The sequence below is a fragment of the Athalia rosae genome, chromosome 4, assembly GCF_917208135.1.
Source record: "Athalia rosae chromosome 4, iyAthRosa1.1, whole genome shotgun sequence".
NCBI classification, from domain to species: domain Eukaryota; kingdom Metazoa; phylum Arthropoda; class Insecta; order Hymenoptera; family Athaliidae; genus Athalia; species Athalia rosae.
Window position 1 is genome coordinate 13,016,457 of NC_064029.1, and position 18,564 is coordinate 13,035,020.

The following is an 18,564-nucleotide window of genomic DNA, read 5'->3' on the forward strand; positions in this document are numbered from 1 at the left end:
TTCGTTTCATTTCTAGCGATCATCGTTACATCGACAAATCCACTTCACCCACGTGACTTTCGTGGTATTGATCTATACGCGATTCTGACGTCCTCGTAATCGACGATACAGATAAATAGATGGAGCAGAAAATTCTAGCGTCGCACTTCAAAGCTCACGTATTGAATGTCCGTATAGACTAGCGATGAAAAAACATTCTCGGTAATAGTTTTAATGCCCAATTCCTCGTAGAAGAGTGTCATCCCGACACGAGATACGTAAGCCGTAACCCGTAACACACGCGGCACTTCAATCAATACCTAGATTTTCCCATCGCCGCATGCAGCTGGATTATCTCTCACGATACGGTATAGGTGTATCAACGTTGAATGCACGCGCCTCATCCGATCAATGCGCGAACTCTTTCTTCCTTTTTTTTTTTTATCCTCTTTTTTTCTTCACCTTCACATCTTCCCCGTACGCCGTACCAAGGTTGAATATAACATGATATACAATTGTGAGAACCAATTTCGTCTCACGGGATCATCGTCGTCGTCGTCGTCTTAGTCGTGATCGGTGTGGGTATAATATCAATCACCTCGTCAACATCGCATGCGATCCTACCGTACGTATCTAGGTAAAATACGGTATAAGTATTGTAATACACATATGCGTGTGTGTGTGAAAAGAAGTTTACTAATCGCTGTAGATTGTGACTCATTATCGTCATCATCGTCATTATTTTTTACCACTATTATCGAGATTATTGTTCATTGTAATTCAACAGATTGAGAAAACAATTATGTTGTTCCCGATCGGTGAAGAGCGGTGCGCTAATACTCGTTATGTGCGGCTACCGGTTATTTAGAAATCATCCGGATTTTCATCTCGATTGGATTGAAGAGTTCCTTGACAACATCCTGATGCAATTCACGTGGGCGTGTGTCTCTGAATCACGGTGAGACGGGTGCGTAATTTTTCCTGCAAACCACCCACGTGAATGCATGCGCACGTACACGTGTTAATGATTGTGGATGTGTTTGAATGGTGACGTCATTGATCGAATATGCGACAAGAGGATGAATGACGCAATGATATACATAGGTATATATGTATACGTACGTTCGTGTCTCTCGAATTTTGTAGTTGCCATCAATTTCCAGGTAATTAAAGCGTTACTCTGATCCTGTTACAACTATTTATAGAATGTGTACCTTCTTGGAAGCAAGTCACATTACATCCGTGCGCGTGCTCTCTAATTCCCTTACCTATAGAGGATTCGGAGATAACTATTATTATTGTATAGATTCAGACGAGGTGAATATATTATAAGAGAGGCACCACGTGGCTTCGTCTTTTTTTTTTTTTTTTTTTCTTATGTCTCGCGAGCTTGTCAATTTTTCTCGCGCTTTCGAAATTTGGTGACGTACGTTTAAGGAATTGGAAATATCTCTTTTCTATAGACTTTTATCCATACTTTTTCTGGGCGGGTATATGCAGAAGTATGAGATGAACTTATCATTATTATCCTCGGTTATTCCTTGTTCGGGACAAGTTCAAGTTGAGATTGGTTTTGCGGTCGGTAGTTTACTGCGGACAGTTGAATCCCTCAATACTTATAGCTATATAATTCCTGAGAAAACGGATGCGGTCGACCACCCAGCTGAGGGACATTGTGGGAAATAATATATTTTATATATATTTATACGTACAATGGGGAAAAAAAATCTTTGGACTATTCTCGGGAAACCGACGGATGGATCATCGATTTGAAAGTCTTTGAATCTTTGCGATCTTCGAGGCCGAAAATTAATCTGACATCATCCTGATTTCTTCCTTTACTAGCGCTTAATAATAGCATCGAATTCGGATCATCCCCAGTCCAAGCGGATTATCTGCAATCAGGTACCCTGAACCAATTAATATATCAATCCTTTGCAACCCCCTATATTTTATAAAAATGTCTTGAGTTATCACGGAAATATCGATTGTGATTTTTGGGTCAAAAATCAAATATTTTTAAAAACGATAGTTTGACCTCAGAAACACGGATCCGTCAATCAAACTAATTGTGAGCCACGATAAAATCCTATCGAGATATCTCAGTTTTGTCAGTTTTGAAGTCGATGATATCTAGATCGTGCGAAGAAAAGGAATGTATCCTTTTGAGTAAATTGATCCTTATCCTTCGCGATCCTTTGATTTTATTTTGTGGTATCGGTGCGTCTTCCTCAACGATTTGTAAATGGAGATGGCTGATATTTTCCATTCGACCGTTTGTTGGTCTGTAATAACATCGATTTTCTGATTATACGATCTCGCCCTTTAGCGGCTCAGCTCTTTCCCGTAACAATCGGTGTTTCTTTAAAACTCGTTAAAGCTGCTATCGCTGTATTATACCTGTATGTATATAAGACGTGTGCTCATCGGGGTAACGACTTGCGGGAATTGAACCTTCGCCGGCCCCAGCTTAGCGCAGCTCACGGCGATATTATAAGTGGATAATTCCGTTTAAAACCGTATCGCAAAGAATCTTCGGTGAAATTAACAATTACCCGTCATCTCCACCACACCGTATACTATACTATATGTATGTAAAACGAGCAGGGCGTAGCCCTCGCTGTCTGGACTTACAGTCGACTTCCTGGAATAAGGGCGTATCGCACGAAGGTGATTCAAATAGAAGAAAAAAATACACAAATTTTGAATCCACTTTGTTCATACCCTCTTCATCTCATTGTTAGTCTTCCCTCCTATTCCAGGAAACTTCTGATGGCGATGAAAGGCGGGATGCCACCATTTTGGGCCATGCGGACAAGGATATAATCCGCAAAATAGCATCCCTCTGCCTCCTGTGAGGTTTGAACTCACGACCCCTGGTTTACGAGACCAGTGCTCTACCACTGAGCTAAAGAGGCTCGCAATTCAGCACCCTTAAATAAAATTACCATACCTCCAGGGTAGAGCGCGAAAATTAATGAGCGCTATTAAAAATTACAGAATTGACGATGTTACCGATTTGTCATTCCTTTTTTACCCTCTGGTTGTTCCACAACATTCACACTCACGATAAGTCTGTCATGTACAGATGACAAATTCTTACTACACCTATTTCGAGATTTCTTCGTTATTCCGCTGAAAAGAAATTAGGACAATTAATCGTTAAGTTCTATGAGCGTTGTACATTTTTTATTCCTACAATGGAAATAATTTGTTCTCTAGTTATTTCGATATAATTATATGTCTCCATAGGTGTAATTACATGAAACCTATTCCGAGAAATTAATCGACACATGCACCATACATGTGCTCTATATTTAACTATGAAGATACAGCAGAACGAGCAATTATCAACGAGAATAGCAGATGCCCTCGTATCATCTAAACAAACTTAGTTATAATTACCTTGATAATTACTTTAACAGAAGGACGCTGCTATGCAACCGCAAATACAAGGTTTCAAATATAAAAAGTAAGGTCGACTGTTGATTATTCCTTCGAATTTTTGTAACACGAACACCCGTGAACTTGCGTTAAACTGCGATAATTTATTCACTCTTCTTTACAATCCTCATTCGGCACGCACGTGTCTCTTACGATTGTGGGTCATGATTAAATTCGATACGGAACTAATTATGTTAATATCGGATAAATTTTGAACGGCGATTATTTTCGTTCGGATGTTATCGACTCTTTGAGACTTCTTCAATCTCCCAGAGCAACGAAAACGACGAACATCCTTCGAATGATTCGATTGTTCGAAGTTTGGAGATTAACGGGGTTCGAAAGTTGATCACCCCTCCCAATTAGCTGCGTGAAAACTGACATTTCTTCTACTCGAATCGAAGAATTTCCCAAGCGAGAAGGAGAAATGACTCGACGAAACAGAACGAGATCTGAGAAATCTTTTGCATAAATCGTAAAACGACTCGCGCATCGCTTCATGAAATTATTCACGAACATCTCACGCACGTGCATCACCGTACAGCGGTAATAAGGTATTACTTATAATAACACGGTGCCGGTGGTTATCGCGAGGATCGATGGTTAAAAAATTGGCGTGGCAGAAAAATATGGGGCTCTTCATTCAGAGAATCACCCGAGGCCTTGAAAGTTCAAAAATTGTCGGAGCGAAGGGCGAGCGGGGGATTTTGCGGCAGTAAAATTGGCGAAAAGAGAGAATAATTGGAGGCGAGGTATAGTATATGAGGCGTCAGTATCAGCAGCATCGGCATTAAAATCAGCATCCCAACATCGGTATATACATGTATAGGGGCTCGGCAAAAGCGTCTTCCGTTCCCGAGTTATTCTCCTTTGGGTTCCGCGAATCATGGCCATTATTTCTTTGCCCCTCGTGAGATTTCAATTACCAGAGAGAAACTGGAAGCAACTTGCCGCTGCTGTTGCTGCTGCTGTTACAGACGGGCGTTGAAGCGGCCAAACAAGTTGGAATTTCTGGAACGTAACGTACCGAGAATTTGGAAGTTAAAATCTCATTTCGAGACTTAAGTCGTAACGTCATTAGCTACCGCTCATTTTCCGTCTCTTTCTCTCTATTTCTTTTCTGTTTCTATTCAAATTCATTTCCTACCAACTTTTTTCTTACGTTTCGATTCCTCTCTTGTTTTATTTTTTCATTATTCTCTTCGATTCTTTCGTTTTTTTTTTCTTTTTGCTCACAGCTCCATACTTAATCCTTCTTCGAGCTCATTCGACACGATTTCAAACTCGTCACGTACTAAATCATACGCGGTACGTCGATTCATCATTCTCTGTAACACCCGGTATAACGAAACGTCTCGTTGATTAGGAGAAGAATAATATCAGGTATACCGCAGTTGCACAATCATGGTATTAAAACCATGGCGCATCTATTGGACACGATTGAAGAAATGGAAAAAGATATGAAAGGGTTCAAACGATGGATACGTATCGAACTTGTACGCTCAACCGAAGGATAAAATCGAGTAAACGGTAATCACCGAATATCCTTCTCGCAATATTACATAAAATAAGACGGTCGAAAACGTCGCGAATTACTTACAAATATTCACAAGTATATGATATATCAATTTTCCCATGTATCTAGGTTATCAACCGCATACTCAATTGAATGATATACGACGAGAATCCTCGATTTTTGCATTCGTCTATAACCAGTTTGGAGCATGCGTGTATGATAAAGTATTTGAAAATAATTATTCGTACAGCTATCATCGATACGTTCTAAAAATCAACGATCGGAATTTCTCGTTCAATATTTACCCAAACGTGTTATTTTCAGAACTATTCTCGGCATTCAGTTTTTAAATTATCGTTTTATCGCAGCTGCTATATAATGGAGTGTTATATTTGCGAGTTTGCAATTTAAAAAACATGACTATCCAGCATTGAAGAAAAAACTGATAATTATCTCGAATTCTAAGAAACGATATCTTCGTCATTATTCCTCACCTCAGATAATAGTCGCAATCAATCGTAAAAGCTTCATGTTGGCAATGACCTTACTCAAATATATTATCGGTACAAGGTCAAAAACGAGTTGGTGTGATTTTGTGGGTGTTTTTTTTTCACAACCAGGTTGATATACGGCTGATAATGTTGATGTAAGTAGAGAGAGAAAAAAGCCCACTTTAACCCAGATAAAATACATTTACGTCACGGTTAATCAAAATTTTGGCTTTACGCAGTACGATAACTAATAATTAGACTTTGTCATTAAGGAACATACATTTTTTTTCCAGATACAAATTTTTTATTCCAACGAAATCCTCAATTAAGATATTTATCCATGCGTGATTTGGGAGGGAACACCGCGTAACCCCATGTGGTGTATACCTCGGGGCTAAAGAACTGAAACTGAAAAACCGAGTATTTACCTATACGTTCTCAAATACTATATTCAAGGAATAGCCGTGTAACCGTGAAATTGATAGCTCGTGGAAATTGAACAAGGTGACCGCGATGCCCGACGGGTTTTTTAGAACGGATGTGTATTGAAGAGAGACAGGACCGGAGACACCTGCATATAATTATAATATCGAACCTTTTGTTCAGCGTAACGAGACCGTCTAACAAATGACAAAACATCTTTGGAAAATTTGTACGTTCCATCTGGGACGCAGAAATGATGAACTCGTTCGTACAGAATATGGAATTGAAATTCGAGTTGTATAATGTTCTTGTTTGTTCTATAATAGCAAAGTTTTTTTTTTGCGTACAATCTGGGTAAGTTGTTGACTACAATAATTCATATTCGGTAGACCGTGAGGTAGGTTGAATGAATATATTCAAAAATAAAGAAAAATCTATTTTCGCGATCCAGTGTAACGCCAATCTGACATTTCAAGCTATTAACTAGACTACCAAATTGACCCAGATTTCAAGAATTAGGCACTCTATTTTCAAATTTCCGCTTAAGTGACGCACTCGCGATGCTGTACAGACGAATACCTCAGCTGCACAGACGTTTTTAAATACATAGTATATAACACCAGCGATTATTTAGCCGCTGATGATGCCGCGCCGCTTGATCTTTGGCAAGCTTAAAAGTTAGACGCAAGCACTGCCGCGGATCCAACAGCAAACCGTACCGAACCCGGCTGCTATACTTTGATCAATCATCTCCGCATCTTTGCATATACATATTATCATTCGTTCGCACCACGATTCTGTCATATCAATAATAACTGGCGGTGGATTAAACCGCGCGAAATAAACACGACTATATTAAGTCGTGGACAGTATCGGCGCAGTGACCGTGTAAATTCTGCAACTAAATGTGTTAAATCTTCGCGTATCTGTGATACCCTATAAGTACATAGGCTAGCTAAATAGATTTCCTTGGAAGTGTTTGCTAGACAACTATACATGATACTAATATGATCCCGGAGATTTCTTGGAATCATATTGGTTAAATTAGTTGAGGAGGAATATAGAAGAAACGAAAAAAAAAAAAAGAAAAAAAAGAATTAGAAATGCCGGGTATATAAATTATGCCGACTCCCGACTACGTGTCTGCAGATATAATGTTCTAAAAAAAGAAAGCTATATAGTATCCACTACGTCATAACGTATGCCAAGAGGCACTTACTACGATGGATATGTACGTACGTATGTACATTTAATGTACAACCATGTATATAATACCTACGCATTTTGTATCTCTTTTGTACGTTAACGGTTGATAGCGGATGATTAGATATAACGACTTAATGCATACCGATTTCACAGAACGAGTCAGTTTCGACATTCTGAAAGTTCGGTCAAAGGATCAGAAAAAAAAAAATGTATAATAAGTAGCGATGTCAATAATTATCATAAAAAGAAGCACCAGACGCCTTTGATTATTATAGACTATATGATTCGTTTGCGAAGTCGTCTGACGGTAAAAAGAAGAAATAATAAATCGAACGTCAATCAACCACCTGTGAATTCGCATCGTCGAACCCACAAACAGATTGGATGACCTTCGGGAACGTATATTCTTTTTTTTTTTGTTGGATTGTGTACCACCAGACTGCTCGTCTACGAGTTTCAAAGTCAAGTGCGATGTGCATAATATGAGCGTTATATAAAATTTGATTATATATGAAATTTGTTTATGCTCATTTTTCTCCTCGCGGTGAATCGTGATTCTCTGAAGAGTAATTCTTTCGTAGACATGACTCGTTGATTTTGAAAGTGCATCGGAAGAGCGAGAAATAAAGACGAATACGCGAATGAATTAATTGCCGTTTTTGTCTTACAATTTATTTACTTTTATTTGAAATCGAGAACGATGAACGAGATGAAGCACTTGTATATTTTATTCGGGATTTTAAGATTTTATGACTTCTGTTTTTTGCGGAAGGCTGAAACGCATATTTGCGCGTATCGTGATATACGTAAAACGTGCCTTCCGGAAATCAACATTTACTTCGGAAGATCAAGAACAAGATTCGGACGACTTTTCGAAGCGGAGATTTATATCCTACTCTAGAAATATCGTCTCGCCATCATCGCGGATTCTTTATTTATGATCCTCGGTAATATTTTATTCATCGAGGTTACGGTTACGACGAACCTCTCCGAATTCGAGTTAGACGTTTTCATTGAATTCCAGCTGTCATCGAGGGGGGGGGGGGAAGAGCTTACTTCCGTTCTTCAGTTGGAATTCCTGTACTTCGCTCATTTTGGAATTCATCTCCTTTTCATATTCTCGGATCTGTCGGAAACAAATCGCTAGAATTTCAAGCCCACGCCAACAGGTTTCCAATATTTTCAACCCGAGGCTTAGCGTTTTAAAAAAGAAAATCTGAAAAACAAGGGATTACCGAAGATCGACATCATCGCGAGCGGCAGCTTTTGCTTTGAAAATTTTCAATTTTATACCGTTCAACGAGCAATCGAACATGTGTAGGTAAATATATACAAGTGTTTCTTTTCATACGGCGTCAAATTTGGAAGTCTTGTCTGATTTTAATGAAAGTATGAAGTTTCAAAACTGAAAATGGAGAATAGAAACACAACAAGGTCTCTAACATGAATTTACACACGGCACTTGCGATTCCATTATCCCGAATAATTAACGTGTCACGTGCCAATTTTCTTCTTACGTTACGCATTTACGTTACACAAGCAGAAGCTGCTTTACTTACAGTTGATTGTAACTGCGTGGAGATTTACGTAGGCAGACTACGTGGGTGGATTCGCGTGTCAAGTCGCGTTGTACACGTGTATTGTACGAACCAACGAAGATCCTGTTTTCTCCGTCTATTTTACGAGAAGAGGATGATGAGAGGTGAAATTCCAGGATTATACCATTCGACGTACTGTTATGTCCCGAGGAATTCGGAAAAAATATCAAAAAAAATACCAGCTAGGATATTCTGATAAAATCCACACGAAATGCTTTGTCTCCTGATTGAATTCAGTTACAATAATGGTTTGTAATCAACAGTAATATTTTCACAAGAATTAAAGGTCCATGATTCGTACGGAGAATTGATTGTAATTGTAATAAAGTTCGTTTGATTATACTTCTGCCAATAAGAGGATCATCGTAAACGGCCATTGTGTTATTTATTGACCGGTTGCAATTATATGCTGAAGCTATAGAGATGCACACGAACAACGGTATCAATGTTAACGGTGAATTACTCGAAAATTACCGTTCAATTGTAAACCGCAATTCTGTATAGGTATTATCTTTTATGTATTACGTACGGCAGCTTTAACAACCACCTGTACACCTATTAACATCGGCGATAAATGAGCTCGAATCTGAGTTATGAAATTATCATTATTAAATTTTTATGTTTAATTATGATAATGTTCTTCATTTTTCAATCGAACCGATAAATGGAGTAAAAATGTACAAATTTGTATCGCGTGATGTTTACCATATACTTGAAATGGATTTAGCATCATTTTCGGAATTGAATTATTCAGTTCACGTTTATCAACATAATATAGTTATATGTGTTTATAGGTATGTAAATATGTAGCGTCAAAGTGGTTCTTGAAAATTTATGTAGATACTGATACTATTTATACCTATACATACCTACTTCTCCGCGAAACGCACTAAACGGTCTCGTGATAGCAAATTATTATCGTATACATACGATTCCAAGGAAACTGATTAGAGAAACGGCACACCGCCGTTATCATGTATAATATATACATATGTTGTATTTTAAAACAAAATTCTTGGAAAAATTGTGTGTAAATTTCCTCACTTTTTCCGCCAATTAAAATATAATTATCCGATATTTTATAACACTCGATGTCTCTGATTTTTATTCTCAGTTAGTAAATCACTTTGTAAAATATCACCATTAATATCCGTACCAATATCATTGACCTTTGTCGAGTATTTATTCAACGGTTATAGAAATAATTTATATACCTTTAGAGTGGGATGAAACTGCTGGAGCAAATATTCACTAAAACTGAGGAATTTCCACCCCTTTTTATCGCAAGCTAACGTTTCGTTGGAATTTTTCCTCCTTTTTAAATCCTGAAAGCGTAATAACAATGAAAGCTCCAAGGCGTTTGCCAAGATGAAAAATATCGACGTACACCGAGTTCTTTTGGCAAGCTTTTCGCTGGATTTCAAGACGCATCTTTTGGGTACTGAAGCCAAAGAATCCACGCAATTTGATAAATTTTGGCACAAATAATGTTATGCAAACAATGAAAGCAGTGTTCCTTTTTTCGCATCGTGCAGCGGTTTACAACCGCCCGTATGAATTCTACAATAGTATAATAAATACGATAAATAAATAAAATGCGAAAGAATATTATGTCACATAGATATTTATGATACAGCCTGCAGACCTCTTAAGTCTCTAGGCGATGCCAAGAAAAATCAAGTGCCGACAGAAAGAAAAAAAAAAAAAAATCAGGGAAAAAACATTTTTCCAGTTCCGAAAGCGTTCAGGCGCCACATATTTTTAGCAACACCTGTGTCTCAAGTTTTACGCCAACAACTAAATATGTCGTCAAGCCTGTTCGTAAACATCGAGATCGTACAAACGTCTATACGGATCGTCACGTGATTACAACTAGAGCGCAAATTGTTGCTACGCTATGCAGATTGTTATAAACGATGCCAAAAATTAAAATTAACACTTTTACTCTTGACACCAACTGTCTCGTCCGTACGTCACACGATGACGTCAAAAGGTATCAACGTCATCTCCGTCACGGACCTCACACACACACAAGCTGCGCGTCACTCGGATAAATTCCCGGAAAAATTTTGCAAATTTAGACCACGGAAAAGTATGGCCGGTACCGAATTATCGTCCATTCTTTGTCTGTTGTTTTTTTTCCCCCTCTGTATTTTGCCAAATTTTTTTCCAACAGTTCACCGCAGACGTCATCGATGCAACTGCCCGGGTTGTTATATACCAATTTGATTCTTTTCTCCCGCTTTTTTTCATACTTGGTTTATAACCCGTAGGTATGCACGGTGTGCGAGATGCGGGGGCGTACGGGTTGGTATACCTATGTATATTAGTCATCGTTGAAGAACGCGACCGTCTACTCCGTAGGGTATACCAGCTTTCTTTGTTCGAGATTTAAAAAATCATATTTGAAGAACTGTTTTCAACGGTTTTCACTCTGGGTGTCGAGACAAACTTATATTAACAGACTAGCTGGCTACTTCTTCGAACTCGCATAATTTAACGTACGGATTATGGCTAAACTCACGCGGCGCAATCCATAGGCCACCGAGAGTCATGAATCACTTCTTAAAATAAACTTTGCACCTCCTAAAATAGCCTTCTCGATAACCTCGTGAAAACCGTGGATCATCGGTTATATGGTTACTCATGAATACATACGTACTATGGGTTTTATTTCAAATTTTTTTCTACCCCGCACACTTTAAACAGCTATGTACATATTTATACCGCCTCGTCTCGTGATTCGACGTAGGTATATCTCACGGATATGGAAATTAAGTTCCGCCGAATCGCCTGCATGTACACCACCGAATTCTACCCTCGACGTACATAATCCAAAGTACAGCTACGGCTCGACCGACAACAGGGTGGCGATGCAGCGATGAAACATTAATTTCTGCTGTTGAGAAAATCTCACGACGATTCTCATAGGTCGCTGATGCATCCTCATGATTTTCGGGTGATCCTGGAACCGCGATGCCGGCGTAAACTGATTTGGATTCACCACAAATTCCTCTGAAAAAACCACGCGATGAAGTTACTGATTAGCATTATTTAATCAACCACAGTTCCCGGTTAGTCTGGTTAGATGTGGTTGCGACGGGAAGTATATGTCTGTATTACCTCTACGTTGCATTTGCTGATGCGTACACCAATATGATTAACGCAGGAATTATGTAATGCGGGCAACTAGGCATACATCAATCTCGCTAAGTGGAATTGGGTTCCACGAAATTCTACAATTTCATCATCGAGTTGCAAGCCCCTCTTTACAGCACAAACGTTTTCTGCGAAATACTCCAGTTTCTCAATTGTGCTAAACTTTGATTATACCTTCCATATCCGGGGGGGGGGAATATCAAAGAATTTTTCTGAAAAGTATGACTGAAATTTCATGTATAAAAAAATCTTATCGTTATAGGCGATTAATCGAAACACCGGCGCCAACATTATTTCCCGAAACTTTTATCATGGCAATTCAATATGTGTGACGATTCCGAATAAATTCAAACGTTATTAGGTGCGTCGATTTTCCGGCACAACAAATCGCAACTCGGAATCGATTTTACTAATTATTTTCCAATTAGTCACCCGCAAGAGTCGCGCGTGATTACCGATTATCAGTTTCAGAAACGACACGACGCGACGCCGACTTGTTACACACCTTCGACGATACGTCATTTTATATCCGTATTTTAACACACGTGAAGATGATCATCGGCCTTGTAAAAAGTCGTTCAACAATTAGTCATTTTTGTGTACCGTGACGCAATACGCCTCGAGGTTTTCTCGCGTACTCGGACACTGTACAGTGCGTATAGTGTATAATGCGTCTTCGAGATGACGTATTGATTGCGGTTCTTTTAATGACGTTTGCAGGCAAATTAACGACAATAATCCAAGAGCCAATCGGAATTAAGTTCAAAAAGTTTCCGGACTTTGAAAAACGATTAAATGAATTCAACCTCTGTCGGTGAGAGAGGTTGAGCCTGACATATTTGACGAACATACAATACCACGGCCGTTCGTAAAACAAGAGTGAAATTTAGACTATTGATTTAATCTGAAATGATGAAAAAAAAAAAAAACAGATAGTCATCGAGTAGCTGAAGTGGAAGCAGATTTGATATGAAGAGGAAAACGTTTGTGAGATACAACAATTTATATTCCTTTATTCAAAACAGTAGTCGACCGTAGAGTTATATCTACACATACGTTAAATGCGTTTGTTCGTCCGGGCGTTGTACGCCGCCGACAAAGAGATAGATTATCACGTTATTCCGAGTATAGACGACAAAAAGGACCAAGATGGCGACCACTGGCCAGTTCTTGTAAACGTAACGAGGAGTATCACGATTCCCTGTAGGCCCGCCTCGGGCCCCATCGCCCATCATGCTCAACGACTCAACTCTTCTTCGGGGAACCTATATCCCGGCTATATAGATAAATATACCTATATACGTACGTACACACGTGCATCCGTATATGTTGAACAATTACACAAAACCCAACCCCGAGACACGTCAGGCTACACATGCATTATACTCGTATGGCCTACCCTTCCAGCTGCAGCACTATAGTTATTTTTTTTATTTTTTTCTCTTTTTCGTTATTTTATTTCAAGGAAATTGATGATCTATGCAGATGCGTTGTCGTTGAATTACCATTCAAATCTGAATGAATCTTATGGTTCATTTAAAGCAAATGGTACCAAACTGATCGGGGAGTAAAAATTCATAGTGATTCTTCAATATCATTTTTTACGTAACGATTCTCGAAATACGACAGTATGTTTTCTTCTGTCGCGAAGATTTTTTTCTTTTTTACGAAGATGCGATATGGTTTGTGGAATTTTTTTCCGCAAGCTTCCCCGCTTCGTCGATTTTCCCGGGTACTCTTCTCTTTTTCTTCTTCTTTTTTCTCATATTTGTTATATTTCACGGAGCGTGAGTCATTCTCAGAATGTGAATATCGTCCGGTTCGATGGGGCTGTTGTATGGTATACCAATACCACACCGACTAGATGGTTGAATCCGAAGGAACGCTGAAATTGATCAATGTATTCCGAGAACCGTAAACGGTGAACGTACGAGACTGCCTTGCGCTTGGCGTTTCCAGTTCGTTGAGACTTTGGAATCCCCGTTTATCCTACTTCAGACGTCAAATCTTCGGGTGGTAGGTATGAAATACAGAAACAAGAATAACATCAGATTGCTATGCGAGCCACTCTGGCGCTCGACAGGCAGACACGAGATCACCACCTCTTTCCTCGCTTAATACACCATGCAGCACACACGGCAGATCTCATCTCTCCTTACCTGTATAACTTCTCTTGGCAAAGAAAGAGTTATGTACATACATGTTGTAGAACCTTACCTATAGTTTGTTTGCCAGACTGATACTATATGTATATGCAATAAGTATAATACAGAGCTCGCTGTTGCACCCCCGCAGCGTTTCCGGGAACGATTCGGTTGCTGGAACCTCATATTATGGTACAAATGACGAATGATAAATTTCTCATGATTGATGATCAATGATCGCTGGTCATATACACCGCTTACTACCTCTACCATTAACAGCAATATTAATATTCGTCACTCACAAACCTTCGGTCCGCTTTTCAAAGATGGAGTAGATGGATGAATTTTCTTCAAACATAATTTCATAGCTAAATTCATCTAAGGAATATAACATTTCTAAATATGTACGAATGAAGTTTTTTCCGATCTTTTTTTAAATCAATTTTTATGACAACCGACTTTCTTCGAGTATCCGAACGATTAGTCATTCATTATTATACACTCGGCACGCGAGCTTGATTGTTAAAGCACACTTTATTTGGTCGTTTGAAAAAGGATTCCTTGAAAAGAATGAGCGGAAAGCGTTTAGTTTTGTACCGGGAAAAAGGCGTGCGTCATAGCGGAAGAATTTAGGAGGCTGAAAATTAGTTGATAACAATACAAAAATAACTTACGAAGTCCTATTAGGTACAATGTAATAAATATATTATATATCATAGTTACAGTTTTACTTACAAACGGTCAAATTTACCAATATAAGTATATCTTGGACGGAATGTGAGGTGCATTCAAATTTCATTGCGTTGATTTATCGTAAGATGTACGCTGGCGCAAAAATTCTCAACTTCTGGAGTTAACGATAAGAGTAGTAATAATTATTATGCAAGATATTGTGATATGATAATCGCAAATAAAGGTACAAGAGATATTTAAAAGGCTACCGACGTGATAGTTAGCTGTAATTTGCAGACCATTATTACTATGCGATACAACAGTAAGAGACGGAAATTAATGAAACCTGCAAATGGTGATAGCCAAAGTGCAGAAATCGCTAAACTTCGGTTATAACGCTAATTGGGGGAAACAATCGATTACCTTTTTGCGCTTTTCTCAACTCTTTCGAAATCAACTACCAGACGAATAGTCATACTTACACATTATTTCAATTGCCTTGTTTTTCCATTTTTCTTGGAGCTAAGGTGGCCCCTTTTCAAAGTACATGGTAAATTAAATTTCGTAGGCGGTATTGGGGAGATTCGTACCTCGTGATTGTCAATGATTGTGTTAGTTTTCAACGCCGTTTTCAGCAGTTTATCCTGCTGTCCTTAGCCCATTTTCGCATAACACGAGATATCTGTTCTACCTGCGAGTTATTCGTGTTTCGCAGTAGCTGAATTACGTCCGGTAACAATTCTCTGTACATAAGAAAACGCCAAGGTAAGCGGCTACGAGTAACTTACGTGTAACAATCATCTATACATCGATAATCACCGGGCTTCGAAGGGAAGCCAACAAGTAAGCGATGGATTCGCGGAATCAAATGCAATTTTTTTTCCCCCTACATCTATATTTGTTGTTGGAATTTCACTCACTTTGGCTGTTTCCCTGCCACAATGTACTGAAAGGTGCCGCAACACGCTCCTCGTTTTCCTTCCCAATGTTCCGGACTTGGGTCCATTCGCTCTAACATATCGAATGCTTTAGCAGAATGCCAAAACTCCCCAACTTTATAGCTCGTATTAGCAATTAATTGTAATAGACTGAAAGATTCACTGGACGTTTCCATTTTTAGATACAATTCCCATGCCTGTTGTGCCTTTTTGTTCATAATATCTATAACAATGACGATTAAAGTAGTCAAATTCATTAAAGAAGTTGAACTCAACTCCACACTTCAATGAACTGCCTGTTGGTTACCCAAACGTGAGCGTCATGATTTTCTTAGTAAGTGATTATTTGAATGTGTTTTGATTTCCTGAAATCGGAAGAATGATCACAATGATATTTTGACGTTATACGATCGAGTGTTTGAGATATGACTCACAGAAAATTCGCTCGAAGATAAATGCTCTATATACGTGAACAGGATACACAATTTGAGCAATTCCTGAGAGATAATATAGCACTACCGTTTACCACAGTTAGTTTGATAAATCTAACGTTGAACGCAATCCCGTAACTGAAGGATCAACTATCAGTGTTTAATATTCTGGTGTGAAATATTCATTCGTACATTAAAACTTACAACAATAAGCCAACAGGCTGATGAAGACGTAATCATTTTTGTACTTCTCACTTCGGATCATGAGGAAAGCTTCTTCAGCTTCTTTGAAATACCCAGCAGCAGTTTTTGCTTGGCCATAATTGAAGTTGAATATGTCTTCGTTGAAATAGTAACTTTTTATTGAATTTAAATATACTAAAACTTCTTCAAATTGCCTATACAAAAAAAAGCAAGATGCCATACACTGGCGTCCTGGAATCGTATCGCATTCAGATGCAGATGACCCAACAAGTTGAAAATATTGCTGTGCTGTCTTTATATGTTCGCGCTAAAAAAAAATCACTTCTATTTACTCAAAAATTGATGGATATTGAATGAACAGTGAACCAAAAGAAGCAGATCAACAAAAATTACAACAAAGAAAACGACTGGACAAACACTATGAACGCATGTGACCAAAAAACATATTTATGATTAGAAAATTCATCACTCAACACACTCAACAAATTTTTATTCTAATCTCAGTAAACTCACAGAGCCCATCTCCTGCCCCATTGCAGCATTTACCACACCCTTTAGTATATATTCTTGTGGTACAGATGGCTCCAAGTCTTTGATAAGCTCAAAGGCTTCTTTAATTTCATTCTGTTTCAAGTAGTATATGACAAGATTTAATCTGGCCTCTGGTATTACATCTACCAAATTAGGTAGAACTTGTAGAGCGCCTTCCCCACCCTTGAACACCTGAAGATATTGCTATGAAATTTTTGATTCAATCTTTTTGGACGAATGTACCTGTATTGCATGGACGTACCACTATATTATGGCGTATCAAATCATGCCCAAAACTGTTGGGATTTGAAGTTTGCTCAACAAGTTGGTTCATTTCTGCTTGAGCAGCACTACCGTTATACAACCGAAAATGATTACATGCTTTCAAGTGAATTGCCATAGCGCTGTCAGGGTGTCTTTGTAAGTAAACTTGAAGGACTTCTTGGGCAACATCATAATATCCTAGCTTATAATAGCACAGAGCTACATATACATTAAGTGCCAAGTAATCCCTGCAGAAGTGATAGGGACAAAAAAAACTTATTAAGTTTATTGAGGTCTGAAAATTGTCAAAGTTGCCATTAAAAGTTTGTTTTTACAAAAGGATAACAAAGGACTCGAGGATAGTTTAGGAATGGTGGATGGGATACCTGACATTATTCAGCAAATCTGTTATAAAATATACTTCAGACCCTCTGTCGGAAGCCAGCCACTCTTCATTTGTATCTAGCGATTTGCTTCAAATAACAAAATAGTGACTTATGAGGTCGGAAATTAAACTTTAACCGGCTTTTTTCGGGAATATAGGTTGTAGTGTCTTGTGCTACTCACCTATTATCTAATAGCACGCGCTTGTAGATGTCAATAGCGTCTTGATAGTGGGATCTCAGGTAATGGATGGAAGCAAGACACAATTGATCTTCAATTACATCTTCAAGCATTTGGTGGTATTCCATAAGTTTTTTTTCATCCCCCATTTTATGAGATAAATGAAACAGTATTCTAATTTTCAAGCGGGACTCTGATGCCTGTTCTAGGATTTTTAATGCTTCAGGGTACATGCCAAGGTAAAAATAACAACACGCCAAGTTTACTTCTAAGTCTACAGAAGTATTTCCTCTGTTTTTCAAGTTCTCATAGACTTTTGCTGCCCTTTTATAATCTCCTAGGTGAAAAGCACAGTAGCCAATCCACAGATCGGTATTACCAGTGTTATTCTTGCTTCCATTGAACTCCAACAGAGTCAAAGCACCTGTATAATCTCTCTTATTAAGAAAATCCTCTAACTTCGGGATCTCCTTTCGGGAATTAGTTTTCTTTCCACTATCTGTAGACACAGGCTTTGCTCTGGACAGAATCTGAAAATTTTTTTTAAAATGTGTAACTCTGTGACTAAATCTTCTTCACGTAACGAATTTCAAATTAAATTCATATGGTGAAAGTAAAGTAAGGATAGCAAATATTTTTTCTTACCATTTTTAACAGTCAGCGAATTTTGTTTATTCAATCGGTGTAAATCACCATCGCCATGTCCAAACAAATTGCACACACCCCTCACCTTTGCCTGTCGCTACTTGTCACTACCCTAAAGATTCACACAACGAGCGTTCAAGTGTACCTCTGGCTGTGTAGCGCAGCAACTAAAATAGCGAAAGCTTGCAATATGTGCCATCTGACGACAACTACAAGATTTACTTCAATGAAAGCTCGTTTATACGGTAACATATGTGGCTCTAATACTTAATTCGGCTGTTTATTGAAAATCACACTTCGCCACCCCATTGTAATAATAGAACTTGACCAATTTTTATACCATCAAATTATGCTA

At 38.5% G+C, this 18,564-nt stretch overlaps 1 protein-coding gene, 2 long non-coding RNA genes and 1 other non-coding gene across 5 annotated transcripts; 1 reads left to right on the forward strand and 3 right to left on the reverse strand.

Annotated features, from left to right (window-relative positions):
* Positions 1-252: 252 nt before the first annotated feature.
* Positions 253-7,012, forward strand: LOC125500602. Its single transcript, XR_007277988.1, has 2 exons — positions 253-946; positions 2,742-7,012. It is a non-coding gene; the product is annotated as an uncharacterized LOC125500602 (long non-coding RNA).
* On the reverse strand, positions 1,101-6,738 carry LOC125500601. 2 transcript variants are annotated; one of them, XR_007277987.1, is made up of 3 exons: positions 3,385-6,738; positions 2,995-3,114; positions 1,101-2,912 (listed from the first exon to the last, which is right to left on the reverse strand). It is a non-coding gene; the product is annotated as an uncharacterized LOC125500601 (long non-coding RNA). The 2 variants fall into 2 exon arrangements; XR_007277986.1 differs by having other exon boundaries at positions 1,101-3,114.
* Trnat-cgu lies at positions 2,826-2,897 on the reverse strand. The gene has a single exon. It is a non-coding gene; the product is annotated as a tRNA-Thr (tRNA).
* Positions 7,013-14,643: 7,631 nt separating the features above from the next.
* LOC105691169 (intraflagellar transport protein 56) lies at positions 14,644-18,533 on the reverse strand. Its single transcript, XM_012409479.3, has 7 exons — positions 18,210-18,533; positions 17,568-18,094; positions 16,999-17,248; positions 16,719-16,928; positions 16,206-16,512; positions 15,553-15,793; positions 14,644-15,375 (listed from the first exon to the last, which is right to left on the reverse strand). Exons 1-7 carry the CDS (start codon positions 18,210-18,212, stop codon positions 15,264-15,266), a joined length of 1,650 nt encoding a protein of 549 aa, XP_012264902.1. The 5' UTR covers positions 18,213-18,533; the 3' UTR covers positions 14,644-15,263.
* Between the last annotated feature and the right edge of the window lie 31 nt (positions 18,534-18,564).